The sequence below is a fragment of the Perna viridis genome, chromosome 4 (assembly GCF_037379345.1).
Source record: "Perna viridis isolate PV_CMFRI_1.1 ecotype Kerala chromosome 4, ASM3737934v1, whole genome shotgun sequence".
Classification (NCBI taxonomy): Eukaryota; Metazoa; Mollusca; class Bivalvia; order Mytilida; family Mytilidae; genus Perna; species Perna viridis.
The window spans coordinates 452,769-479,776 of record NC_142448.1 but is presented as its reverse complement, the minus strand read 5'-3'; the positions used below and the strand labels follow the sequence as shown (position 1 = coordinate 479,776).

The 27,008-nt window shown below is 32.0% G+C and overlaps 3 protein-coding genes across 4 annotated transcripts in view; 1 reads left to right on the top strand and 2 right to left on the bottom strand.

Annotated features, from left to right (window-relative positions):
- On the bottom strand, window positions 1–14,171 carry LOC148618350 (CDGSH iron-sulfur domain-containing protein 2 homolog B-like). Of its 2 annotated transcripts, none has more exons than XM_088577142.1 (3): window positions 14,016–14,171; window positions 1,901–2,112; window positions 1–448 (listed from the first exon to the last, which is right to left on the bottom strand). In XM_088577142.1, the coding sequence occupies exons 1-3, from the start codon at window positions 14,041–14,043 to the stop codon at window positions 359–361; spliced, it is 330 nt and encodes a 109-aa protein (XP_088433268.1). In that variant the 5' UTR covers window positions 14,044–14,171; the 3' UTR covers window positions 1–358. The 2 variants fall into 2 exon arrangements, with proteins under 2 accessions (XP_088433268.1, XP_088433266.1); XM_088577140.1 differs by lacking the exon at window positions 14,016–14,171 and adding an exon at window positions 9,342–9,482.
- On the top strand, window positions 9,489–22,530 carry LOC148618349 (ubiquitin-conjugating enzyme E2 D2B-like). The gene is made up of 6 exons (XM_088577139.1): window positions 9,489–9,628; window positions 14,418–14,487; window positions 15,302–15,333; window positions 18,060–18,137; window positions 19,822–19,924; window positions 21,081–22,530. Exons 1-6 carry the CDS (start codon window positions 9,605–9,607, stop codon window positions 21,221–21,223), a joined length of 450 nt encoding a protein of 149 aa, XP_088433265.1. The 5' UTR covers window positions 9,489–9,604; the 3' UTR covers window positions 21,224–22,530.
- Window positions 22,531–23,162: 632 nt separating this feature from the next.
- The window catches only part of LOC148618348 (histone acetyltransferase KAT8-like), a 46,857-nt gene continuing 43,011 nt past the window's right edge, over window positions 23,163–27,008 (bottom strand). The window contains exon 10 of the mRNA XM_088577137.1: window positions 23,163–26,844. Within this exon, the coding sequence (XP_088433263.1) occupies window positions 26,628–26,844 (217 nt within the window). The 3' untranslated portion in view covers window positions 23,163–26,627. The remainder of the gene's footprint in view (window positions 26,845–27,008) is intronic.

The following is a 27,008-nucleotide window of genomic DNA, read 5'->3' as shown; positions in this document are numbered from 1 at the left end:
TAAGCTGCTAATTATTTATTTTACAAAATGTGACTTACAAAAATACATATACATCAACAGGTTAAACAATATCTCAGTTAAAGTAATATAAACACTCTGTTTAATTCTATAGGTTATTTATCAACAAATTAATGTCATGCATATTCTGGTTGGTATGCATATAATTGTGTTCATAACTTTTAAGTTTGCCTCTCTGCAATGCATGAAAGTTTACACAAAACAGTTGTATAATGTCATGATTATTCATGAATTCCCATTCAACACCAAATCTCTTAAAACAATCATTCAAATAAAAAAACTACATCAGAAATTGACATCGAATCTCAGTGACAACCTATCAATAGTACAGAGCTTGTGTTTAGTTGCTTTTCTTCTTGATAACAAGTGGTCCAACATTGTCACCAGTGTCCTCGTTGTGTTTGTTGTGGGAACCATCACAAAGAGGAAACTGAAATAAATAATATATATAATCATTTATCAATTGACAATTGAACATAAGAATGACCAAAATAATTAAAATGATATATGTACTCATATTCTATTGATAGTAAGCTGTATTTTGTAATATCTATGTCAAGCTGTCCTTTCACAAGAGGAGATTCATGGCAATCTTCCATAGGTCTTTCTTGTTATTGATATTATGCACTGTAAATTCAGAATTATTGTGTGCATTTATATTAATCTTATTAAAATTATGTAATTTTAGTCAGAACTGAGATTATATTTTTTTTGCAACCCTGTGCACACCCCCAGCAATAATGGTAAAATTCTAGAAGCAAGTTTACTCCCTTAATCTCAGTTTCCGCTATATAGATGACGTATTATCTTTAAACAATTCTAGTTTCCGGGATTTAATACATCACATCTACCCCTAAGAACTTGAGATAAAGTATACTACAGACAATGTGAAGTCAGCCTCATATCTTGACCTACACTTAGAGATCGATGATAAAGGAAAACTATTGACCAAACGTTATAAAAATTGAGATGACTTGTCATTCAGATTTGTTCATCGTGTTATAGTTTTCCTTTCCTCTTTCGTCTACCCTGAACTTGACTTTTTATGAGCAACTCAGTGGGTGCTTCTAGAACAGCAGAGGATACCCTACTGGCGCACCTGGTCCATGCTCCCAGTTTTTACTGGAGTCTAAATTGCTCATTTACTTTTGTTTGTATTATTTGAGTTACTTTATGTTCTTGGTTGTGATTGTCTGTTTTCCATGTCTGGTCTTTGTCCCTGGATTACATTTTTTGATTTCTACTAGAATCTTGGTTCCCTTAATCACTCTTTACTAATTATGAGTATAAGTTAATGGCATTTTATTGCAATAATTTCTCTATTTACAGTATTAGGATTTATATGTCTAAAGAACTTAATTTGACCAGTGTGATACATTCCCTATCCCCTCTATCTGCTGCTGATTTTTAACAATTCGGATCTAAAAAATCTGAAGTATGATATTTGGACCTTGTTTGGACTAAAACATCTGCAGTATGATACTTACTTCTTTGGATTCAAACATCTACAGTAAGATATTTAATCTCCTTTGGACCTCCAATATCTGCAGTATAATACTTACTCATTTGGGTCTCCAACATCTGCAGTAGGATACCTTACTCGTTTTGACCTCCAACATCTTTACTCCATTGTACTTTCAATATCTGCAGTATGATACCGTTCTCTTTTGGACCTCCAAGGAAGTATCATATTGTAGATGTTGGAGGTCCAAAGGAGTAAGTAATCACACTGCACATATAAAGTGTGATTACTTACTCGTTTGGACCTCTAGCATATGCAGTATGATACTTACTCATTTGGACCTTCAACATCTATGATATGATACTTCCTTTGTTTTGACCTCCATGTTTTGACTTCCAACATCTACGATATGATACTTACTCGTTTGGACCTCCAACATCTGCAGTAAGAAACTTTCTCTCCAATGTCTTCTACATCTATTATATTAACAACTTTATTGGATTCCTTCTGTATTTTAAGATTTACAACTGGTTTTTTCTCCTCTGGAACTTTGGGTTGGAATGCTTTAACTGTTACATAGGTTATCAGTGATACTGTTCCAACAAAAGGAACCAGGGCCAACCACTCACCACCTGCAATAAATATATAACAGTAGAGCACAATACACGACATAATTCACAACAATACTAGCCAGGAATTGAGGACCACTAACATAGTACTGTCAGTTTACTTACTAAGCTATAGCTGGTATATCTATCTAGCACAACTAATTGATGGAACATGGTATTCAAGTCTGTGGAGGGAAGTCCTTATGGACCTATGTGACAGTGGGCATGAAAAAGATAGGTGAGAAATAGAAACAAGATTTTGGATAGAGTGAGATTTACATTGAGAACCCTGCTCTGTGTTTTGGTTAGATGATTAGGAAAATATAGATATTTCTTTCTTCTTGAATTCTTGGGTCAGTGAATACAGCAAGTCCAGAAAAAAAAAGCCTTCTAGTCCATGGGCTAGGAGGGTCCGATGTGCGCACCCCCACTCATCAACTTCATGGTGATTTTTAGATACCTTTATACCTCCCATTACCAAATCAATTTGTCCTCAAAGAATATTCTCAAATTCTTTTTCAGTATAAGCCTATATTTATACCCCACTGGGTCAAAAAGCAAAGATTTTTGCGACTCAATTATTTGACCGTCTAAGTCTTCCTGGGATAGTATGTGTGAACAAACTAAACATATTTAGGTATTATCAAGTAGTCAAATGTCTCAGCTTTCCAATGGTACCAAAACAGTTGAGGTAACACTTAGAGTTTAGGGTAAAATGAAAATAATGTACCCATACCCAACTGAAAAATTGCTTAAATTGGCATATTTCCAATGTCAAAACCCCAAGAGTTTTTATGCTTCAGTAAAAAATGGCTTATTTGGTATTTTCTGTTTAGTATTATCACAATTTATAATTCCGGGGTTCTTTTGATGAATTTTGCTGATTTTCGTGGTCAGAATTTATCCAAAAATGCAAAAAATGAGATTTTTGAATTTTCCATAAAAGTCAGATAAATTCTACTCTACAAGAAATTGCTCAACTGAAACGTCTCAAATTTGGTATTAATCAATAGATATTTGTATTTTCTACATAAATAAACACAAAAAACTAATTTTCAAGAAAGATTTAAAAAAAAATGGTAAAAATATTACCCTTATCCCTAGAAAACTAGTCACAGTATCAAACAGAATTCTCATTCACATCATACCAAGAGTGTAGAACTCATATTTTAAGCATTCATAATTAAAATAAAGATGTACAAAACATATCTGATTAATTCAGGCACTTAGTGTTTCCTTTTAGGGAGACAATTACTATAAAATCGGAAAAATGGGAAATTTCAGAATTTTCTTCTATATCACCCTTTATTGTCTTTTTTTTCAGAATTCCGTAGTTTAAACTAACTTTTATGTGATACAGCAAAATAAGAAAATGTCTAATCTTCAAAATGATGCAATAAATATTTGAACATTTTCATGCCATGTTAGGTGGGAAAATGCCACCCTACTAATGAAAAAAAATGCCTCAATATGAACTTAAATGTTATTTTTTGGCAAATAAAGAGTGTACAATAGACATGTTGGGTTCTTTTGTTTGAATTAGGGATGTATCTAACATATCTTCTCATTTCAGGTGCCATTTTTTCAGTTTCAATGTAACAATAATGAGTTTTTCATAAAAGGGGAATTTTTTGAATTTAATATTTTCTTCAATTTCACAAATAATTGTCAATTTTTTTCAAATACTATACTTCAAACAAGCTTTCTATTTTCAAACACATTTATATAGTGAACCCTAGTAATAAATATTTGAACTTTTCCAAAACGAATTAGGTGAAAAATTGCCACCCCTACCCATGAGAAGAATATCTCAACATGGACCAAAATGTTAATTTTAAGCATATAATCGATGCAAAAAAAACATGTTGGGTACTTGTGTTTTATATATTGATGTATTAAACATATGTTCTCATTTCAGGCGAGAATAATTCAGTTTGAAGCTGACAATAATGAGTTTTTCGTAAAATGGGGAATTTTCGGAATTTCGTATTTTCTTCCATCTCACATGTAATGGGTATTGTTTTTCAAGTTACCTACTTCAAACAAGCTTTTGTGTATTCAGACATATTTATGGAGCAACTTACATTTCTAACGAGCCAAGACAATGCATACTTTAACGTATTCCAGGCCATTTAAGCGAAAGGATGGTACCTCATACCCACTAAAATTTCCGTAAAAAACCCACAATTCGTATATGTTAGATTAGCATTTTTAAAATGGTGTTGGATACATATATGCCAGTCATTCATCGTAGCTGCTTCTTTGAACTCTTATCCTTATATGTATAAAAATAATGATAGCAAACAAAGTCAAATGTTAAAACTGTGATATCTTAAACATAATACGATTTACCTTCTAACATGCTTGAAAATCTGTTTTATTCTTAAACTTCCTTTTGTAATATTTTGTCTTCTTCTAAAAGCAAATTTTCTTGACAATATGATTGATACAAGATCTGCATAATAAATGCAATGTAGGCATTGTGTACTATTCGTGTATGCTATAAACGATCATTTTCTTCCACATTGGGGCAGATTATAGTGGTTAGGGGGTACCATTCTTTCGCTTAAATGGCCTGAAGAACATTTAATTGTGCATTGTCTTGGCTCATTAGAAAGGTAAGTTGCTCCATAAATGTGTCTGAATACACAAAAGCTTGTTTGAAGTAGGTAACTTTAAAAACAATACCCATTACATGTCAGATGGAAGAACATATGAAATTCTGAAAAGTCTCCATTTTATGAAAAACTCATTATTGTCAGCTTCAAACTGAAATATACTCACCTGAAATGAGAAGATGTGTTTAATACATCGATATATAAAACAAGAGTACCCAACATGTTTTTTTTTGCATTGATTATATGCTTAAAATTAACATTTTGGTCCATGTTGAGGTATTCTTCTCATGGGTAGGGGTGGCAATTTTTCACCTAATTGGTCTTAGAAAAGTTCAAATATTTATTACTAGGATTCATTAGAAAGCTAAGACACTAAATAATTGTGTTTGAAAATACAAAAGCTTGTTTGAAGTACGGTATTAAAAAAAATTGACAATTATATTTGAAATTGAAGAAAATATTAAATTCCGAAAATTCCCCTTTTTTAAGAAAAACTCATTATTGTTACATTGAAACTGAAAAAATGGGTAGGGGTGGCATTTTCCCACCTAACATCATATGAAAAAGTTCAAATATCTATTGCGTAGACTTTGAAACTTAGACATAATATTAATGTGCTGTATCACATAAAAGCTTGTTTAAACTACGGAATTCTGAAGAAAAAAAAAGACAATAACGGGTGATAGTAATTGTCACCCTAAAAGGAAACACTAAGTGCCTGAATTAATCAGATATGTTTTGTACACCTTTATCTTAATTATGAATGCCTAAAATATGAGTTCTACACTCTTGGTATGATGTGAATGTGAATTCTATTTGATACAGTGACCAGTTTTCTAGGGGTAGGGGTAATATTTATACAATTTTTTGAAAAATCTTTCTTGAAAATTAGTTTTTTGTGTTTATTTATGTAGAAAATACAATTATCTATCGATTGATACCAAATTTGAGACGTTTCAGTTAAGCAATAACTTGTAGAGTAGAATTTATCTGACTTTTACGGAAAATTCGAAAATCCTATTTTTTGCATTTTTGGATAAATTCTGACTACCTAAATTGACAAAATTTATCAAAAGAACACCAGAAGTATAAATTGTGATAATACTACATAGAAAATACCAAATAAGCCATTTTTTACCGAAGCATAAATACTCTAAGGGTTTTGACATTGAAAAATATGCCAATTTAAGCAATTTTTTGGCAGGGTAGGGGTACATTTCAATCATTTTACCCTAAAACCCTAAGTGTTATTGCAACAGTATTGGTACCATTGTAAAGCTGAGATATTGGGCTACATGATAATACATACATATGTAAGTTTACTTCGTTTTGAAGAAAGAAGAAATCTGTAGAATCAAAATACTCAAAAAATTGATTTTTGCCTCAACAAGGTATAAAAAGTAGCAAAAAAATACAAAAAAGCTTCAGTGAATTTTTGGCGACAAAAATATTCTGAAATGGGAGATATAAGGGTACCTGAAAATCATATTTTGGTTGATGAGTGGGGGGGGGGGTGCACCGGGGGGGGAGGGGGGGTTATCTCAGCCCACGTACTATTCCTGATTGACTACCAGCAAAAAAGGAGCCATATTCAATAATAGCCTATATGAATAGACCTTCATACTTTACAGTATTTCAGAACAGCCTCAGGAAATACTTCCACATAGAAAATGCAACAATTTCCTGTAAAACACTTATTGAACACTTCTCAAATTTTAATGGGAAACTGTCACATTTCCTTATGTACATACTTGCCGAGCCTGCTAAGAAATTTGACTTAGCAACGAAACAGTCTAATGAATTTTTTTGTGAACATTTTTTCAAGGTCATGCACTGTAACTTGCTTATTAAATTGTTGATATATACTACAATTACATTTCCAATTTTACACAAATTTAAGAAAACATTTATTTTGCCAGTATTAGCTACAAGGCTTTTGACTGGTCTAGTACTAATCCTAGTCCTAAACTTTGTAGTTCCACAACATTATATAAAATAGATATACAAATATTTTATGAAATCAGTGATTTTCTGACCTTCATTTTAGGGCAAAATTGGGGCCCATTCCCAAAGAGAAAATGCTAAAAAATTCCAAAATTTCAGCAGTGAAATTCCCAATTGAGACCAAAGGGGCTTATTCCCACTATCAAATACGCAGCCTGACTAGTATATAAACATGAAAAGGGTAATCACAGATTGGGAATGCCTTGCTTCAACTCAATTTTTCTTGCAAATGAAATTGAATATATTACTCCTTACTGCTCGACAATCACTTGACAAATGATGAATCTGATAAATAAACACAAGTATCACCATCAAATACTTCTAATCAAATCAATACCAGAATTTGTACATCCAAACTCCATACTTCTACAATTGCTTGGACTGATAGTGAAACCTTTGACATTGCTAGACAAACTGAGTATGCTCGGCACTTGTCTTGTGACTTGAAGCATAAACACGATTTGTACCTAGGAGGTTAACTTGACTATCAAATTATGAATTTCAAAATCCTAGATCTATGCAAAATTGTCCAGGGCATGTGTTACCAAGGAGACGAAATATCTGACCCAGAATCATCAAAGTGTGGTAAATCATTTAATGATTTCAATCTGCTAAACTCATTTTTTGAAAGTAGTCCCAAAGTCAACCAGAAATATGTGAATTTTCTATAAAATAAGAAAATTTATACCCAAAATATCCAGAAAATATGAAAATGTAGACCTGAAATGTCAATTTCGGAGATGAAATCCTAACCTGAATTTGGCACACATTCCTTATCTTAACATTATAAGTCCCCCCACTGGGATTTGTACAGTTGAAATAAAGAATTATGAGAAATCTTCTCCTCACTATACTGTATCAAATTAGTCATCCAGAGGTCACCTCACGGACTTCAATACAATGTAAACTGTAATGGTAATGTATTAGATTCAATTTTTTTCAAATACTATATAAAAATCCTTGCCCTCATTCAGAGATAGGGTAATTGTAATTGTAATTGTAAATCAGCTGTAATTGATTACATTTCTTCAAGTAATCATTGTATTTTTTAATCAGCCAAAAATCTGAATATATGTAATTTAATTTAATCAATTACTTCTCCAAATACCCTGTAATTCTGATTACATTATGATTACAATGGAAACATTATTACAAAGTGTTAATGCAATACCAAAAAGAAAAAAAAATCTAATCATTCTGATGAACAATGTTTGTAAGAGCTATCAAAAGATTCTATACAGCTGTTTTAACGAATTTAATAAGAAGTACATAAGTAAACCCCAAGGGTATATTCAATTTTATCCTCATTGCAAATGCCCTGATCAACTTCCAAAATACAAAGTGAGTTCATTTCATGATTTTAAGCTATATTTGTGTACAGTGAATGTTCAATGTTATTGTGGAAAGAAAGTGTCATGATTCTGCAGTTGGTTGTCAAGTAGCAGACTACTTAAATGAGCCACTGGAAGTTATGGAATGTGATCTGTTATAAGTCTGAAAATCTAAACAAAGTTTTATCCTCAACTGTCCAATCTAGCTTCGGAATATTTTTTCATTCATGCATCATCTGCTACAGTAGAAAGACTTTTCAGCATAGGAGGGAAATATTATGACTGGACCAATGCAGACTTAAATTTAAAACATTTCAAAGATTGATGATGATCATGTGCAATGGTTCTTAAAAATTCAAGTTTAAGTCACAAATTGTTATATTGAACTTGTATATATTTTATAGATCTATATGGTTTCATAAATTGGTGATGGTTGATGTTCTACTACTTTAAAAAAAATAATATTATCTATTAAATTCAAAGAATTTAATGACTTATGAAAAATACATATAACATATGCAAAATGTTCCAAACCTTTCAATTAATTCATAGTTATTTGTAAATTCATAATGATCAGATGTAATCATGATTACTTTCCAATGTAATTATTAATTTAATCAATTACCTTCAGAAATGCTGTAATCATTAATTTAATTTAATCATACAACAAATTAATTGTAATTTAATCAATTACATTGATTAACATCAGACCCAACTCTGCTCTCATTCCAGACTTGCAATTTTCAGGCTCTTTTACCCAACTATATTCAGTTAAAAGCTCCTAAGAGCTCATGTTTTCTATTAACTCCCACCGAATCACAATAAAGTTTTCTTATCTTATCTTATTGTGTGGCTCCTTCACTAGAACAGTAGGGAAATTACTGTAATACATCGTTCAACTACAGTGTCTAGTTTAATTTGGGATTCAGTGCTGCAGCTGGAGGCTTTTCTTTTATTTTTTAACACATAGAACATCTACATCTATGGATTACTCCTTAACTTCAATCTGTTGAAGAATACTAGGAGGCGCATGTGGGTAAAATAAAAATTTATAATTAGTGCAAAGATATATACAAGTGATAAGTTACATTTTTTTCATTTTTTTTGCTATAAGATATCAAATGTATTGAAGTAAGGTATTTTGTGGAATTCGGTGGTAGTCAAAATACAAACAAAATCTTTAGCGCCGAGTTCCGAAAGAGATTTAGTTTAGTTCTTTTGTCCAATACAATAGCATGAGAATGCATGGTCTTATACAGTGAATTCTGCTATGAACTTGTTCATAATTCGACATTTTTACCCGAAAGCTTGAAGAATCCCAGGATAGACTTAGGAATAGGAAGGCCACTCAAATAACTTGGCAATGCAGAGGTTACAAGTCGATTTACAATTTCCATGATGATTGGAATGATCTTTCAAAGACAGAAAAGGGGAAATTTATTCCTTTTCAGAACTCCTCGGGAATATTCGTTGTACGTAATTATGGAAAGGGAGGTAATCCAATTGAAGACGGAAAGAAAAATTAGAAATTGGACACAAAGAAATGCGTAATCGTTGAGAAAAATGGCACTTAGAATCATAAACAAGGTACGTACAGAGACAACTTCTTAAAAATGCCTTTAACAAAAATCTTCTTTATAATCACTCACTCGCTGGTAGGAAGTGAAATAATGTGTTCCAAATATAAGTTCATAGACGTAAGCATTCATTGTTGTGTTTTTGTTTCTTTGTGACAAGTTATAATAATATGAGACATGTTTTATCAATTATGAGCTGGAGAGGCCTAATCAGTAGATATGTCACTTAATTTTCATAAGTTTGGTGACGTCCTAGGTCCAACTAGTATTTGGGGAACTTGTTTGTGTGGGCTGCGTTGTTCCTGTACACCCAAACAGCCAATAATATTGAGTAGGCTTGCCTATACATGTATCAGTGACCACCATGAGCTTTACCATACCTGCACTGTCTGTGTCAGACTCGTAAGAATAGCCAAGGACATTAAAACCCCTTATGCCCAAAAGACAAAAAAAGGGGGGGTCTGATTAGAATTTGTTTCACAAGCACAATATTTTGGGTTTTTTTATTTATGAAAAAACCTTATGTCGCCAGTTCATGCCTGGAACTTCTCTACTGTTTCTGAACACTACACAAAAAACGTTCAAATGTAATTCCTTTTATATCATTCTGTACATCTTTTAATATGGAGTAGGCAATGCCTAAATCAGTGAACACAGTGAGCTTTACCATACATGTACCGTCTGTGCGAGACTCATAAAAATATAAAGGACATTGCAAAAGGGAGGGGGGTCAATTGAAAATTTTTGCTTCGCAATTGCGATATTTTTATTTATATTTAACTTTTAAGCGGCAAGTGAAACCAATATTTTTATTTGAAAATCTGCCTTGTTAAATAATGGGGGAGTTCTTTTTCGATGAATGAGTTACTTGTAAAAATTTTTTTTTACCAAAATGCTAATCCCATACCTCCTTTCCCCTTGCTTTCAAAATGGTCTAGCACTTCAAAATACTATAACCTTGGTTCCCTTGAATACTCTTTCACATTTTTAACCCTGCTCTAGGAACATTCATTTTTTGCTGGTCAGATCAATCTGTACAGATACCAGAAATATTACAGTTCTTCATGGATGGTTGGAATATTTTACACATATCATGTAACATAAGCAAAATTCAGACGCAACAGCTGCAAAGAAGAGAATGATTGCCTTTCCTATCTTAGAAAAGCTATGCTTCGATTTGGATAATACAATCTGAGATATATTTTTTTCCAAGGCGGGTTAGGTTCTTGACAACTGCAGCAGTGGAACAGCGGAGATACATGTACGTACATCCATGTTTCCCGAAGTTTTTAAAAGCATCACATTCACTTCTTTAAATAAGTACAAAAAAAAAAATAGAAAAAGCTTTGAAAACTTTTACTGAAAGGTAATCTTAACCTATATTTTTTATTTGTTTGATTGAAGGAAATGATGAACTTTCTCCGTAAGGATAGTCACCTTTTGTTACTTCTGGGACATGACTTTTTTTGTTTTAGTACCGGTATATGGCGGAACCTTAAGGGAAATTAAGAAAGTACACATAATAATCATAGAGCTCACACCGCTTTGCGGTGCTCGCTATAACCTGTCAATATGTTTCTGGTAATTATTCAACTCAATGATATTCTATTATTTCTGCAAATAAAATTAAGATCTAGTCTTCAAATGAACTGAAGATTTGAGGGACTCCTTTTTGGATGTTTAGTAATAAATTGGCATTTAGGGAATGAAGTTCTTGCAGAAATGTGGCGAAAAGCATTAAATGTGCTAAGCATGTTCCATTTAATATGATTATCAGATAAAATCTCCATCCTATCATCAATATATTGTGGTAAAAAGACGAGAGGTGAAGAGCAGTGATTTTAACCAAGCAAAATTGGCAGGAACATTCAAACTGATAAAAAGTGTTTCGTTTTGAAAATTTTAATCCTTACCATGCAGGAACTGTATTACAGTCATGGGCAGTTTTCTGATTTTTGGGTTCTGGCAATTTCATTTTTAGCTTTGGAAACCACAATTTGTTTTCATATGCAAAAGCAGAATGAATTTTAGTAACAACTAAATTGACTAAAGGATTGATTCCTTAGCCAAATTTGTTCTTCACCGAGCCGTCTAGAGTTTATCCTACATGTAGGTGGTAATGCTATAATTTTGTGTCTGTTCTTCACTGAGCCATCTAGGGTTGATCCTACATGTAGGTGGCAATGCTATAATTTTGTGTCTGTTCTTCACTGAGCTGTCTAGGATTGATCCTACAGGTGGCAATGCTATAACTTTGTGTCTGTTCTTCACTGAGCCGTCTTGGGTTGATGTAGGTGGCAATGCTATAATTTTGTGTCTGTTCTTCACTGAGCCGTCTAAAGTTGATCCTACAGGTGGCAATGCTATAATTTTGTGTCTGTTCTTCACTGAGCCGTCTTGGGTTGATGTAGGTGGCAATGCTACAATTTTGTCAGTCTAATCATGCTATTTATTTCCACATTGTTTGCTGGTAATAACTGTTGTCATCATAGACAGATGATTGCTAAAATTTTCTCCATGGCAGATGTGGAATGTCCAGCAATTAAATATTCCAAACAAATCATGAGGTTTTATAACTTGGGAAACTTGAATATCACAGAATATCAACTTCATAACAAACTCACCAAGGCTGGTTTGTAATGATTTTGAAATTAAATAACTGTAGATCATATTTTGTGCTACAGTGTTTACAAACTTTCTTCATACATGTGTATATAGGCTAGAAACCACTAATTCCACTTCCCATAGGCTTCTATGCAAATTTCACAATATTCAGTGGCTTCTCTGGACTTCACCTTAACTTTAACCTGCAGAGGACTATATATCAGCATGATTCTACATATGTCAGCTCACAATCCTCAGAATGGCATGTGAGGTTAGCAGACTTGCAGTGCAGTACTGGTCAATGGAAGTGAAGTGTCTATAAATAGCATGGGAAATCCCAGTGTTTTCACAAGATAGGGGTATATTTAGAAATCATTATGGAGATTAGGCTTCACATCACAAGAAGCAAAATGCACCTATAAAATATACAGAAATGTTTTTCCTTTCAGAAACTGTTTAATTTTTTTTAAATAAGATGAGAACTTTTTTCACAGCACTATGAGGAACAGGGGTAATTTCTGCGTAGGACTATTTTTGTGTACGTTCCAAATGCTCATTGGTTGAATTGGTGGTCTGTAACCTATATATATATATATATATATAACCTTTAAATATACCATCTCCTGCCCAGACTGAAAATTCCCTAATTTTAAGCTTTTACAAACAATTGCCTACAATGTTTTAAGTTGCAATAGTACATGTAAGTGTTGGTACTTCCTAGGTTTATTATGTAACAAATAGCAAACAGACTTTGTAACTTAAGTTCATTAAATTATTAGAATGACTTGTGTGATTGATTATTGTTACTGAATATAGTACATCAGACAATATTGTCTTCTGCATGTTAGAAACTGCCATGAATTTGTTTACCAACCATTCTTTTCTAAGATGTCAAGTATATAAAATATTTCTGTACAATATATGCTTCACCCTTCTTGCATGCCCACCAAACTGGAAGTTTACTGAATCTAATTTGCTCATGAAAGGATGAGAAAAGAAAGTAAGAAACTAAGCCTTTTAAAAACATGAAGAATGAGCATTCATGTGTGTGAAGTGTCCTACATAAGAAACTAAGCCTTTAAAAACATGAAAGGATGATCAATAATGCATGTTAGTGTGGGGTGTCCAACAGAATGCACTAAGTCTTTAGAAAACATCATGGGTTTGTATCAAATTTGGGGTCTTATTATAGAGCTTGTAATTCACATCAAATGATCATGATTAATGTGATTATAGAGCTTGGAGTTATCTTCACATGATACTGATTATAGAGCTTGTAATTGTTTAAAAACCTTATAGTCTTCTCACATGATCCTGATTATAAAGCTTGTAATTGTTTAAAAATCTTGTAGTCTTCTCACATGATCTTGTGGTCTTATTACAAAACTAAGTCTGGTCACATGATACTATGAATTATTACAGAACTAAGTCTGGTCATATGATACTGTGAAGTACAGAACTAAGTGGTCACATGATACTGTGAATTATTATAGAGCTTATAAATCTGGTTGCATGATACTGTGATTATTATAGAGCTTGTAAATCTGGTCACATGTTACTGTGAATTATTATAGAGCTTGTAAGTCTGGTCACATGATACTGTGAATTATTATTGAGCTTGTAAATCTGGTTGCATGATACTGTGAATTATTATAGAGCTTGTCAATTTGGTCACATGATACTGTGAATTATTATAGAGTTGTAAGTCTGGTTGCATGATGCTGTAAATTATTATAGAGCTTGTAAGTCTGGTCCCATGATACTGTGAATTATTATATAACATATGATCCTACCTGTTTGAGGTAACCTTATTATCGCCATTCTCTTCTGTGTAATTTGTCAATAATTGTTGTGTATACTAGATAAAGGACACTAATCAGTACTATATGACTTATCATGAAACTAAGTCAATATTATTTCCCGTGTATTTCTTGCAGTTAAGATACACAATCATACTTATTTTTATTTTTGTTTCAGTCAATTAAAGAATAATGTACAGTTTTTGTGTAATTAACAAACTTAAATATAAATACAGTTATCTCCCTTCTATTGATTTTGCTTATGCTATGACTTTATGTCTGTGTTCTGTATAATATTGTATATTGTCATAACTATATAGAGACAGTCACATGATACAGACTGTCTTTTGTCTATTTAAGGATTTTTAAAAACAATTCTATTAATTTGGTTTTCAGCAATTTCAAGACCTATGGCAAGAGATCCCAGGAGATTATGGATTTACTGCAGGCCCTTTGGAGGATGATTGTAAGTGCTGGTACATTTGTATTAGACATATAAGGAAAATGGATGTGGTGAATATATCATAGAGAAAACAACCCCACTGTGGTGAAAAATGCCAGTTCAAGGACACCCATGGGTCTTCAATGAATGACAAGGAAATTCTCACAAGAATTAGACAGTTTGTTTTATTTAAAAACAAAATCAATGTTTATACATATAGTTTTTTCATACCCATGCTTAAAACCATGATAGGACATGTATATGGTGATTAGGATGTCAGTTCATCCCATGTCACACATTTGTATCCTTAAATCCTTCTAAACCACTGAATAGCTTTTTATGAAACTTACTAGGAATGATTATTAGGTACCAGTACATCTGCTGTTATGATTTATTATCTGAATGGATTTTCATGTTATCATTGATGTCACTTGGGTTTTGAATTGGATAGATTGTAAGAGGTACCAATTTTGTATCTACAACTCTCTGTAAACCATTTGATAGATTTTTATAAAACTTTCAGGATTGATCTTGTGACAAACAGGAATTTAACAGGGATGGTTAAGGGACAACCAACTTTTTGGGTCTCCAATTCCTTACTTATTTTCTTTTGATTGTGGTAGGCATATCTTGTCTAGACATAATGGTCTTGAAGTTTGTTATGATAGTTACATATGTATAATTTCTCTCCAGTGGATTAGATAAGAGTGAATTAATTGTATATATAAAAAAATGGTTGATAAATCAGTGACACACAAAACTTATAAGGCATTTTGTATTTTGATGAAAGAATTTGAAACATTTTCACATTTTTCATGAACAAAGTTTTCTCTTTCAGTGTTACATTGGCAAGCATCAATAGTTGGACCTGTAAGTATAAGTTATTGGTATATTGGACTTTATCCTCAGATGTTGGTCACTATATCGAGAAGTTCTAATTTTTGACAAAGGTCTTTACATTGAGACTGTCTACTACTAATATCATTTGTTTAAATCTCTTCAATGTTTCTGCCTAACAATATTACGAAAATAAAGTCCTTCTGAACTGTTGTAGGGTATTTTGTCAGAAATTTCTCATAATGGTTTATTTTGAGAACCTTTATTATCTTATTTTATCTTTATAAAGTGGACAACCCAAGCTAGTTACTTCAATGATAAACAATAACAACCCAGGCTAGTTACTTCACTGATATACAATAACAACCCAAGCTAGGTACTTCACTGATATACAATAACAACCCAGGCTAGGTACTTCACTGATATACAATAACAACCCAAGCTAGGTACTTCACTGATATACAATAACAACCCAAGCTAGGTACTTCACTGATATACAATAACAACCCAGGCCAGTTACTTCACTGATATACAATAACAACCCAGGCTAGGTACTTCACTGATATACAATAACAACCTTAGCTAGTTACTTCACTGATATACAATAACAACCCAGGCTAGGTACTTCACTGATATACAATAACAACCCAGGCTAATTACTTCAGTGATATACAATAACAACCTAAGCTAGTTACTTCACTGATATACAATAATGATCCAAGCTAACTACTTCATTGATATACAATAACAACACAAGCTAGGTACTTCACTGATATACAATAACAACCCAGGCTAGGTACTTCACTGATATATAATATCAACCCAAGCTAACTACTTCACTGATATACAATAACAACCCAGGCTAGCTACTTGACTGATAAACAACCCAGGCTAGCTACTTGACTGATAAACGACCCAAGCTAGCTACTGTCATGTGTACCGAGCGTTTATACTAAAACATATTGTTTCTCATTTCTAAATTTCTCAATGGGTTCTTTTAGGGATCTTCATTCACTCTTAAGTTAAACTGTCCTTAACATAAGAACAGTAAAACTTATTTATATAAACACAATGATATAACTATTCTCTATACTCAAAATAATCTAACTAAATCAAAATCAACTCAATAGGTTTTACCTAAACCCTTAATAGAAACTTCTCACTGAGTATAAACCCTTAATAGAAACTTCTCACTGAGTATAAACCCTTAATAGAAACTTCCCACTGAGTATAAACCCTTAATAGAAACTTCTCACTGAGTATAAACCCTTAATAGAGTATGCTCAGTGGGTTACTCAAGATAACATTTATTGAAACAAAATGAGCAAAGTATCATATGTAACTCTATTTTTTATTTAATCCTTATAAAACACAATTAACTGAATGGTATCTAGATGATGTCTATCGCTTAGCGCGAGACTCTCGCCAAAAGATTACTCAATACCGTAGGATAGTCGGATTGTCAGTCGGCCAGCATTCATAGAGACAAAAGTAAAAATAATATTTTACTAAAACTAAATAAACTGAACAAATCAAACAAACTAAACATTTGTATACAACATGCAAATGAACATAAATAAATGGACATGCAAATGAAAGTATGTAAGCAAACAAAAGTCACAATTCACACACAGTAATCAAACTAAAAATTAGAAGTAAAATCTAATAGATCTATTCAATCATCATCTCTCACCATAGCTCCTACGGTACACCATAATCAACAGTCAAAATCGAGGACGCAACGATTTCTGTAGACTTTCAATATAAATTCAAACTAAATTTCACTATTTTAATATATATTCATTTTCTAATTTGCATGGCACACTATAATTTTCATTTCTCATATAAATCAACCCAATTTATCATTCAAATTGACCAATACACACTTTTCGGTCAATATAAATTTCAGAAATAATTTACACAATTCTTGTGCTGAACGTCCAAACAATACTTCAACATTTCACCATATACACCGACGGAAAACTAATTTCAGCAAATTTCACTGTGTAACAAATGGAACTGTAGGATATATTAATACAACATCCCAGCTAAATTAACACCATCTATCGCTGACTATAAATATTACACCATCCGCTAAATTACGGAAATATGGGTCGTTGTTCACCGTACAAAACTGACATTAACATACAGTATTTAGGTAGATCTGTGTCAAAAACTAGGACGATAGCATTTGACAATATTTACGTTGTTTCCTTCAAAACGGAGCACAAAACTGGATAGGAAAAACCCCTGAAACAAATAAATTAACCCAAAATAATTAAATGTTCACTCAAAAATGGAATTTAAACGATAAACTGACCCACCACGTGAGAATTTAAACTAAAGGCCTGTCCGACACGCCATACAACGACAGAAATATCTACACGGTCACAAACAGAAATAAAACGCTTACCTGAGCAGATTCAACATATTTTCCTGTTAAACTCCATGTCCTGAACTGACAATTCTGAGACCTCACCAAATATGTGAATTGCAAATAAAAGCATCATATAATTTGTCTAAATTTGAACACAATTGACAACAGTATAATTGTCATCTGACCATAAATCAACTTCATTACACTACTTCACTGATATACAATAGCAATCCAAGCTAACTACTTCACTGATATACAATAACAACCCAGGCTAACTACTTCACTGATATACAATAACAACCCAGGCTAGCTACTTAAGTGATATACAATAACTACTATATATATATATATATATATGTATATCTTAATTCTGTTATTTAAGGCTGAGACTCCATACAACTGTGGAAGGTTTTGGATTAGACTTGATTTCACCACAGACTTCCCTTTCAAACCACCTAAGGTATGAATATTAACTATAACTTTTTAAATGAAAAAATAAGTGCACACTGTAACTGAATAAATGTTGTCTAAAGCTCAGTCAAACCTGTCTTGAGGTTTTGCTAAATTTAAAATCTAGGTCATTAATTGTCAAGATGATTTTATTTAAGATGTAAAGAATGCAGTTAGTATATTCCTGAAAATTTTGCTTATTGCTTCTTTATACAGTATTCTACATGTATGCATGGTTTCTTCCTTCACAAAACATGTTACTACAGCCATATTTTATCAGAACAGATTTTTGTTTGGAAATGAAAATATGCTGTAAATAGATATCTAGTGCAGTTCAAGCTAGCAATAACTTATGGCAAATAATGAGATGTGAATGAAAGTTTCAATATTTTAATGTTCATTGGTGTTGGTATTTAGCTGGATCATGGTATAAAATATCTTAATTCAAATAGAAGTGGCAATTTTTTTTAAAGAAAATTAATACTAGCACTGCATAATACATTTAGGAACAGGACTATATGAATTTCAGATTTCAAATCTTCTTTTTGACAGTTGTAGATTACTTCTAAAATATGTTGTGTACACTTTTGTTATTAATGTTATAGGTATAGAAGTTATAAAACATTTTTTCAAGTTTAACTTGTGCTTGTGTGTTAAATAATATGAAATATAATTTATCCTTTCACTGTTAACGACAATATCATGGGAATTAGAAACATCTCAAAAACAGATTTGGTCAACATTTTCAATATAGTTTCTAAACCAATGCATAACACAAGTTCTCATTGACACAAAGTAAATCACAATAAATCGAAACATTGAAATAATAATACTAATTTCAAACCTCATTACAATTTCTAAAAAACAATGGACGTCATCAACTCTTAACCAAATTATGTTCAATACCAGTCACTAGATTACACACTATTCTAGAGGATTGTAATAAAATTTGTTTAGTTCAATCTTCAAATTCAATATTCAGTATTTTATTGGCTCAAACTCATCAACAATAAATGGTCAAAGCCCATTGTACAGAACGTCATATGAGCAGTTATAAATAACAATGTATAACATACATGAACATGCATATTTGAAACATAATCATGATGATGGATTCTACATTTAGTAAGTTTATACAGGTCTGGAGCTGACATGTCAGTGAAACTGCTAGTAGTCCTTGTACATTTGTGAAATTTATATTCAGTTTCTTTATGTTTGTTGTAACAAGGGACTCAAACCTTTTTAAACTGTTTTTTAAGTGTGTTGAATTGTGTAAATATTTTCCACAGTGGCCAGATTTTAAAAGGGGAGGGTTGTGATCACACTATAGGACTTTAACTTGGCCACATTTTTTTGAGCCAGTCCCAAGTCAGGAATTTCTGGCCTCTGTATGTCTTGTTTCGTTTTCACTTTTAGTTTATTTTTTGTGTTACTTCAGTAATAAGTGGCAACTCCTTCGCTGTATCTGTGAATAATGATGCTTTGGGGCCAGCTGCAGCCTGTCCTATGGTATAAGGATTTCCTCCTCGTTCATTGTAAGACTAATTGGTGGCCTTTGGCTGACCTTTTCATCCTGTTGGGGTTGTTGTCTCTATGGCATATTCGCCATATCTTTTCTCATTACAGATTTTTATTCCTTACTACTACCAGTGTCACATGTGTTTATTTTCACCGAATGGAACTATATTTTTCAGATTTTATTTCAAACCAAAATCTACCATCCAAATATATCAGTAGAGGGGAAGATCTGTGCTGACTTCTTGACAGAGTGGAAACCTTCATTTTCTATAGGTTACAGTGAGTATAAAATCAAACTATTCCTATAACAGTTATTGTGGTATACATGTAGGACTCACAAACCAATACAAATTATCAAACATTCTACATATGTAGGATGCCAATAGAATAAAGTGAATAGGAAACTAGTGTTGAAGATTCTGACAAAATCTTTTTTGTGTTAGCCTTGGTTATCTATCTCTAATACAGATCTAATGGTCTTCTGTAGGACATACATCCATCAAGCTTTCTGTGAAGTTTTGTTGGTATTGACCACATTTTGTACCAAAGCCTGGTAGTTCTTGCAGGACTGAAGTAGTTTCCTACACTGTAAGGCCACATTAGAGGTAGAGCCATTTTCAGGGCTATGGTTGTTGTGTCAGACGATGGTTTCATCAGTTGGTCTGCTGAAGATAACATAAGGGGATTGTTGTATTGCTGACTTTTACATTCTGAAGGTGTTCTACATGTCTTACTAGATTGGCTCCATGTTCAACAATGAGAATATATATTTTAGACTTCTGATTAGAGTTTAGAGCTAGTCAGTAGCATTTATAACACAGGAAGAGCAACAGTAAGGAATACTTCATGAGTTCTGTAGTTAGTGCAGCATGGATTAAGGCAAATTTCTTTATAGTGAGAACAATGTAGACCTGTTGGGATTGCAGTTGATTATTGATAAATACTTGGATGTTGTACTGACTGCTCTGCTTATTGTTGAATGTAGGTCAGTTGCTCATGATTCAGAAGAGTTCTTTTTTATGGCATATTCATTTTCAGTGTTTTATAAACAGTGCTTGCCTGATTATCTTTATGTGGCTGTAGAATTTGGCTTTTCATCACTCCTTCTTTTGCATTTTTGTCTGAAAATGGTTTCCTAAGATTGGTGCATTTTCATGAAATTTAGTGGTAAGGAAAATATTTTTTATTTTTGGGTCATTTTTTTTTAGTTTAATTGATTTGAGACTTTACTTCTGACATCATTTTTAAATCAACTTGATCAATTTAAGCTTTCTGTCAGTTACCTCTATGAAACACCAGAACAAATGTTATAATCCTGGAATAACAGGAAGGAATACAAGTTATTTATAGATCAGTTTTAATATTTGGTTTCATACTATCATTTTAAGAATCTTTCAATGCCGGCAGTACATACATCATAATTGGTTTATTTTAGTTTTACAAGCGATCCAGTCTTTGCTATTATTCCCCAATGCAGACAACCCTGCTGAGCAGGAGATAGCTACTGAATACCTCAATGACAAAGACTTGTTTGATAAGAATGCTGCAGAGTGGACACTTAAATATGCTGTGGAATAATGAATTTTGTAACCAAATGAAATTACCAATTGCAATTAATCTTTAACTACAATACATATATGGTATTTATTCACATATTTTAATATGTATATACGTGTACTGTAGAACTTAAATGTTATGGGTTTATACTAACTCTCGTTATGGGCCACAAATAGATTCTTAATCCAACTATGTAGTTTTTATATTTTTTTCAAGTATATATGTATAATTTTATGGCCTGTTTCTCTAAAATAAGCTATTTTTGATTTCAACAGAGATCTTTCAGTTGCTCATCTGTACATATATATAAGTAGTGTTAAGATGTCAACTATATATGGTTCACTATTGGCTTATATCACATAATAATATTTTTTGACTTTCCACTTGTATAATGGTTGTGTTTTTTATCAAATATTTTTACATGCTATGATATTCAATGTACATGTACAGGTTTATATGGGGTGTGTATATATTTTTACATGCTATGATATTCAGTGTACATGTACGGGTATGTATGAGATGTGTATATATTTTTAAATGCTATGATATTCAATGTACATCTGTGTGTATGTTTGAGGCATGTATATATCTTTTTATGCTATGATATTCAATGAATTTGAGATGAATATATCATTTTTTACCAGGATATCTGTGATAATTTTCTGCAGATGACAATGACCTTGTCTCATTGAAATTTTCTCTATTGTATTGTTGCTTTAATTTATTTAATTTTTTTTTTATTTCTAGAAATGTACTGAAGGTAGTTTTGTCTGAGAACCTAGGACTAAGAACATTGTGTAGTTTTTGTCAATGCTGGCTATCCGGGTTTTCTACACTTTTTTTGTAATGCTCCTACCAAATTACCTAGTTTGTTTTTGGTTTGTAGCCTTATTATGATGAGTTCCAGATTAAGTTAAACTTTGGTTATGGTTGAATGATTTTTACAGTAGTTATCACCCTTGAACTTAGACAATTTCAGTGAATTTAAAGTTTTCCACACTTTTTTTGTAGTGCTTTTACCAATCGATTTTGTCTTTTGTATGTAGTCTTACTATGAGAAGTTGCAGATTAAGTTCGACTTTTGTTATGGTTGACTGATTTTTACAGAAGTTATTGCCCTTGTACATAGAAAATTTCAGTGAATTTAAAGTTTGAAATGTATCTTTTACGTGGGGGACATTGGAACGCTGTTCTTTTATTTTTTTTTAATTATTCTCATTTAACTGTTTCTTGACATCATTTTGTAGCATATTTTTTTTATTTTCTAGTATTTATAAATAAATTGACATATTTTTGTAAACCAATATTAAAAAGAAATAAGAACTTGTTATTCTTGTTTTATTATTTTCACAACCTTTTCTTTGGTTAATCACCACCCACCAAAGTTAAAAAAATATGTAAAAAGAATAGGAAAAAATACTTGAGTGTTGTATGGATTAGGATGACACCGAAGTGCTTTGTATTGAAGTGCTGTGTTGATTAGCGTGACAGTGGAGTGCTATGTATTGCAGTGCTGTATGGATTAGGGTGACACTGGAGTGCTTTGTATTGCAGTGTTGTATGGATTAGGATGACACTGGAGTGCTTTGTATTGCAGTGCTGCATTGATTAGGGTGACACTGTAGGGAAGTTCCTGGCAGAAACTGGCGACATAAGGTATTTTGATCCTGAAAGATTAAAAACCCAAAAACTTGGTGGGTGTTTCTAGAAAAGCTGAGGACACTTACCCTACCAATGCACCTGGTCCATGCTCCCAGTTTTTGGTGGAGTCTGAGTTGCTTGTTTACTTTTGTTACTTAGTATTTATTATTTTGATTATTTAATATTCTTTGTTGTGTTTGTCTGTTTTCCATGTCTGGTCTTTGTCCCTGGATTACATTATTTTGATTTCCACTAGAATCTTGGTTCCCTTGATTACTCTTTAATATATCTATGGTCTTTAAGAATAACTTTCAAAAAATATGGAAAAATGTTTATTAACAATAAAGATAAAATGATTTCTGAACACATTAAGTATGATTAATGTCCACATTCATATCTCATTTGTACTGTATACACTGATGTTATGCAATAACTAGATGTTGTGTATAATACCTATCAAATAATGCATCAATATTATTGGCAACTCCTATAACACAAAAATATTAACACAAGTTCATTGTCTCTTGTCTTCATTTTACATGAAGAACTTGAGTAAAATATATGCACAAAACTATTTTTCCCTAAATGTCATATTGTTTTAAAACATCTGGTGACTGTGTAATCTAGCATTCTATTGTTAACATAGTCAAATTTGGTTTTATGGTATGAGGCTGTTGTCACTGAATAATAGGCAAATCACGGTATTCCAAATTTAACTGTATATTCAAATTTTTTGATGTTGAACTGTAATAGTGAAGTCAACATTCATAACTTAAAGATCTTAGCACATATGTAATGTTACCCTCTACAGTCAAATCAAACTGTCCTTCAGAGAATTTTATTTCTAAATAACACATGTATCTTATTAAATTAAAGCTACATGTATTAAATAATACTGAATGTACACAGTAAACAAAACATATAATAAACAAAAAATAATTGGTAGCAACAATAACCTGCCAAAGGATTTCAGATTTTTAAAAAAAATTTCGCAGTAGAGTGGAACTTACATCACTGATAACCCAAAATCACCCTGGTAAAAGAATCATGGCCAAACTACAAATGTAGAACAAAAAACCTCTGCACCTCAACAAAAAATAGAATTTCTGCTTCAATCTATATAACAACACTGAATTGAACATTTAAGGTGAAACATTACTAAATTATGTTGTCCAGCAAGAATCGTAGATGAAGTCAGTTGGTTTTTTGAAAAACCATAAAAAACAAAGGTTGTTACCAATTGAACACAAATGGAAGATCTAAACAACGAAGAAAAATAAGAATGGAACTATAAAAGAGAATAATTTGTTAATCTAGGATAACTTGCAGTCTCCTTTTTTATTTTGATAGTATTACTGTATATGTCGGCAGAGTTGTTCCGAAATTATGTATGAAAGTAATAATTCAAAGAAGCACAAACTTTTAATTGTACAGTTAGGTCATCCCATTTTCTCGAAGAATATATACTCTGATCGTTGAATATGATGATAACAAGGAGCTTTCTACCACATTCATGTGAACAGGAAAGTAAAACTATTAATCATTTATAGTATAAAATGCCGATAGATAATGTAGAATTTTTACAAAAATAAATTAAAAAAGAGAAACAATAGAAAAATATGCTTAAAGGAAATATAAACTATTAGTCAAGATAATCCTGACGCCTTTTGAATCTAACCACGGGTGCCTGAGGACAATTTTGATGTAGTTTTATTTTACTATTTTTGGATTTCTTAATAAACGGTCCATCTTTGTTTTTAAGTGATTTTATCATCTTTAATACATATAAACGTAATTGTAGAATATAGAATGACACCCTCATCCTAACAATCCCATACATACATAGTTGCAGAATATAGAATGACAATCCCACAAAGAATAATAGATATCATTTTCTTAGAAAATAAAAATGCAGCCAACATCTACAGATCCTTTAGTCTGACCATCTGTCCTGTCATAAATCATGGTACATGCACACAGAAGACTTTCGAAGTTACAGCACTGATTAGGCCAAATCATATTAATTATTAGATTCTCATCCCCTCTTGCCCTTAAAAAAAATGATAAAATATATAAAAAATGGGGCAGGAATTTCAAAACCAGGATTTCTTTCGCATCAGTTTCTAATATTGAGATACTATAACACACTAATCTTTTATTTCTTGGTGACTAAAATGATGTTTCTTCTTTGAAATTGATGTGGCTATGGATTTAGAAAATATCTATACTTCAAATATCTAAAATTAGGTTAGCAAAAATCTGGTTATAAATAAAGAATAAAAAAATGAAAACCTGCCACCCACCATATTGTGAAGGTTTGATGAGATTCCACCATTTAAGTTTATTTGACCTTGTGTGGTATGTTCCCAAAATGTTCCATGTACCCAAAAACAAATGTCAAATCATTTGGTAAGCTCATCAATTATAAGGGTATAACCAAATGCTGCTGGAAATGGCTCGACATGCATATACTTGAAACTATCAAATGAGAGCTGAACAAAACGGATAACCTAGCAAGACTTATGAAGTAAAAAATAAGATCTTCACTAAGAAAGAGTAATCAAAGGAACTAAGGTTCGAATGTTAACAGAAATAATCCAAGGACAAAGACTAAACAGGGAAAACAGACATGCATAACAAAGAACAAGAAATAACCACAAAGTACAAAAGCAAATAAGTAATCTGGATTACACTAAAGACTGGTGCCAGGTGGGGTGAATTCTATATATCTTAACAAAGCAAAAGTCATTTCATCTATGATAATGAAATATTTCTCTTATCATTTTAAAAATAACAACTAAAGCTGATATTTTTTTCGTGGTGAGGCCATGCCAATTTCAATACCTCTAGTCAAAGTCATTGCATATATTTTGGTATCTTCAAGAAAAAATATGTTCTTCCTTTGTGTTGAACTGAATTGCCTAATCAATTGCAACATCTTGAAATGTTTTTTATTTTAATTTTCAATTTGTCTTCTTTGAAGGTTATGTTGTATTTTTTTTAAATAAGGTATACTTTCCTATTTATTCATAATTTCTCACTTTATTTAAGTTCAGTTTTTGGATTGCAGGCAAATTTGAAAAAGATACACTAAGAAATGTAAAATTTTCAAACATATTTTATTACTTTTTACTACAATTTTTCATAAAAATGACCCCTACAATCAAAGTTTTCAATGCTGAATATCTCTCTTAGATGGTCTATAAGCCCTATTAAAATGTTGATATTACAATGCAATTCAATGAGATGAATGTACATGCACAAACCTATAAAAAAGTAAAATATAGCCATTTAGTAATCCTTAAAGATCATTATCACTCTTTATTTCTATCATGTAATAAAAAAAGAACATTTAAATAATTAAAAAAAAAAAAACAACAGATGAGAAATATTACACATGAATTAACAACAAAATTTGCATAAGAACAAGAAACTCATTTTTTTAAAAAAATACACACAGAACTTTAAAACATTTATAATATCTTAAGAAAAAGGTAAGAAAATGCTATCAGTTGTAGATCAAGATTAATAAATATAACTGCTAGCCCATGACAAGCTAGGAAGGTTGCCATATTAGGTATCATTTTACTTGTACAGACAAAGCTATATAAAGTAGTTACATTAGATATTCTTAGAAGCAAAAGCAGTTATACCACTTCCTAGAAAATCAACCTAGGGAAGGTCTTGGATGTGAGCTGTTGCCATTACGATGTGAACATCACTAGTATGCATATTGAAGGAAATGGTGAATATTTTGAACCACTTTAACAAAACAGTGTATCCTTTATTTCTTGATCATTTTAGATGGTCTTCTCTGTGGGTCCCATCGTAAACAGCTAGTATCAACTGTCAACACAGAACGTTTGTACTGCGAACTTTTGAGATGTTCCTCAACAAGCTTGGGAGTGACACAGATCACATGTTGTCCTTTCCAGTATTTAACCATGTTCATAGATTGAAGAGTACTGATGATGTCATTCTGGGTGATGCTTGTCATTTGACTGAAAATAAAACATCAACCATCAGACTTGAGTGTCAAGTTAATGCTGTTGTGCCAGTTTCAATAAATAAACAGCTGTGCCACGAGCGCATGATACACCCATCATATGGTGAAAATACATAAATGTTTTTTTGAATAACATGGGTTTGTACAGGATATCATGCT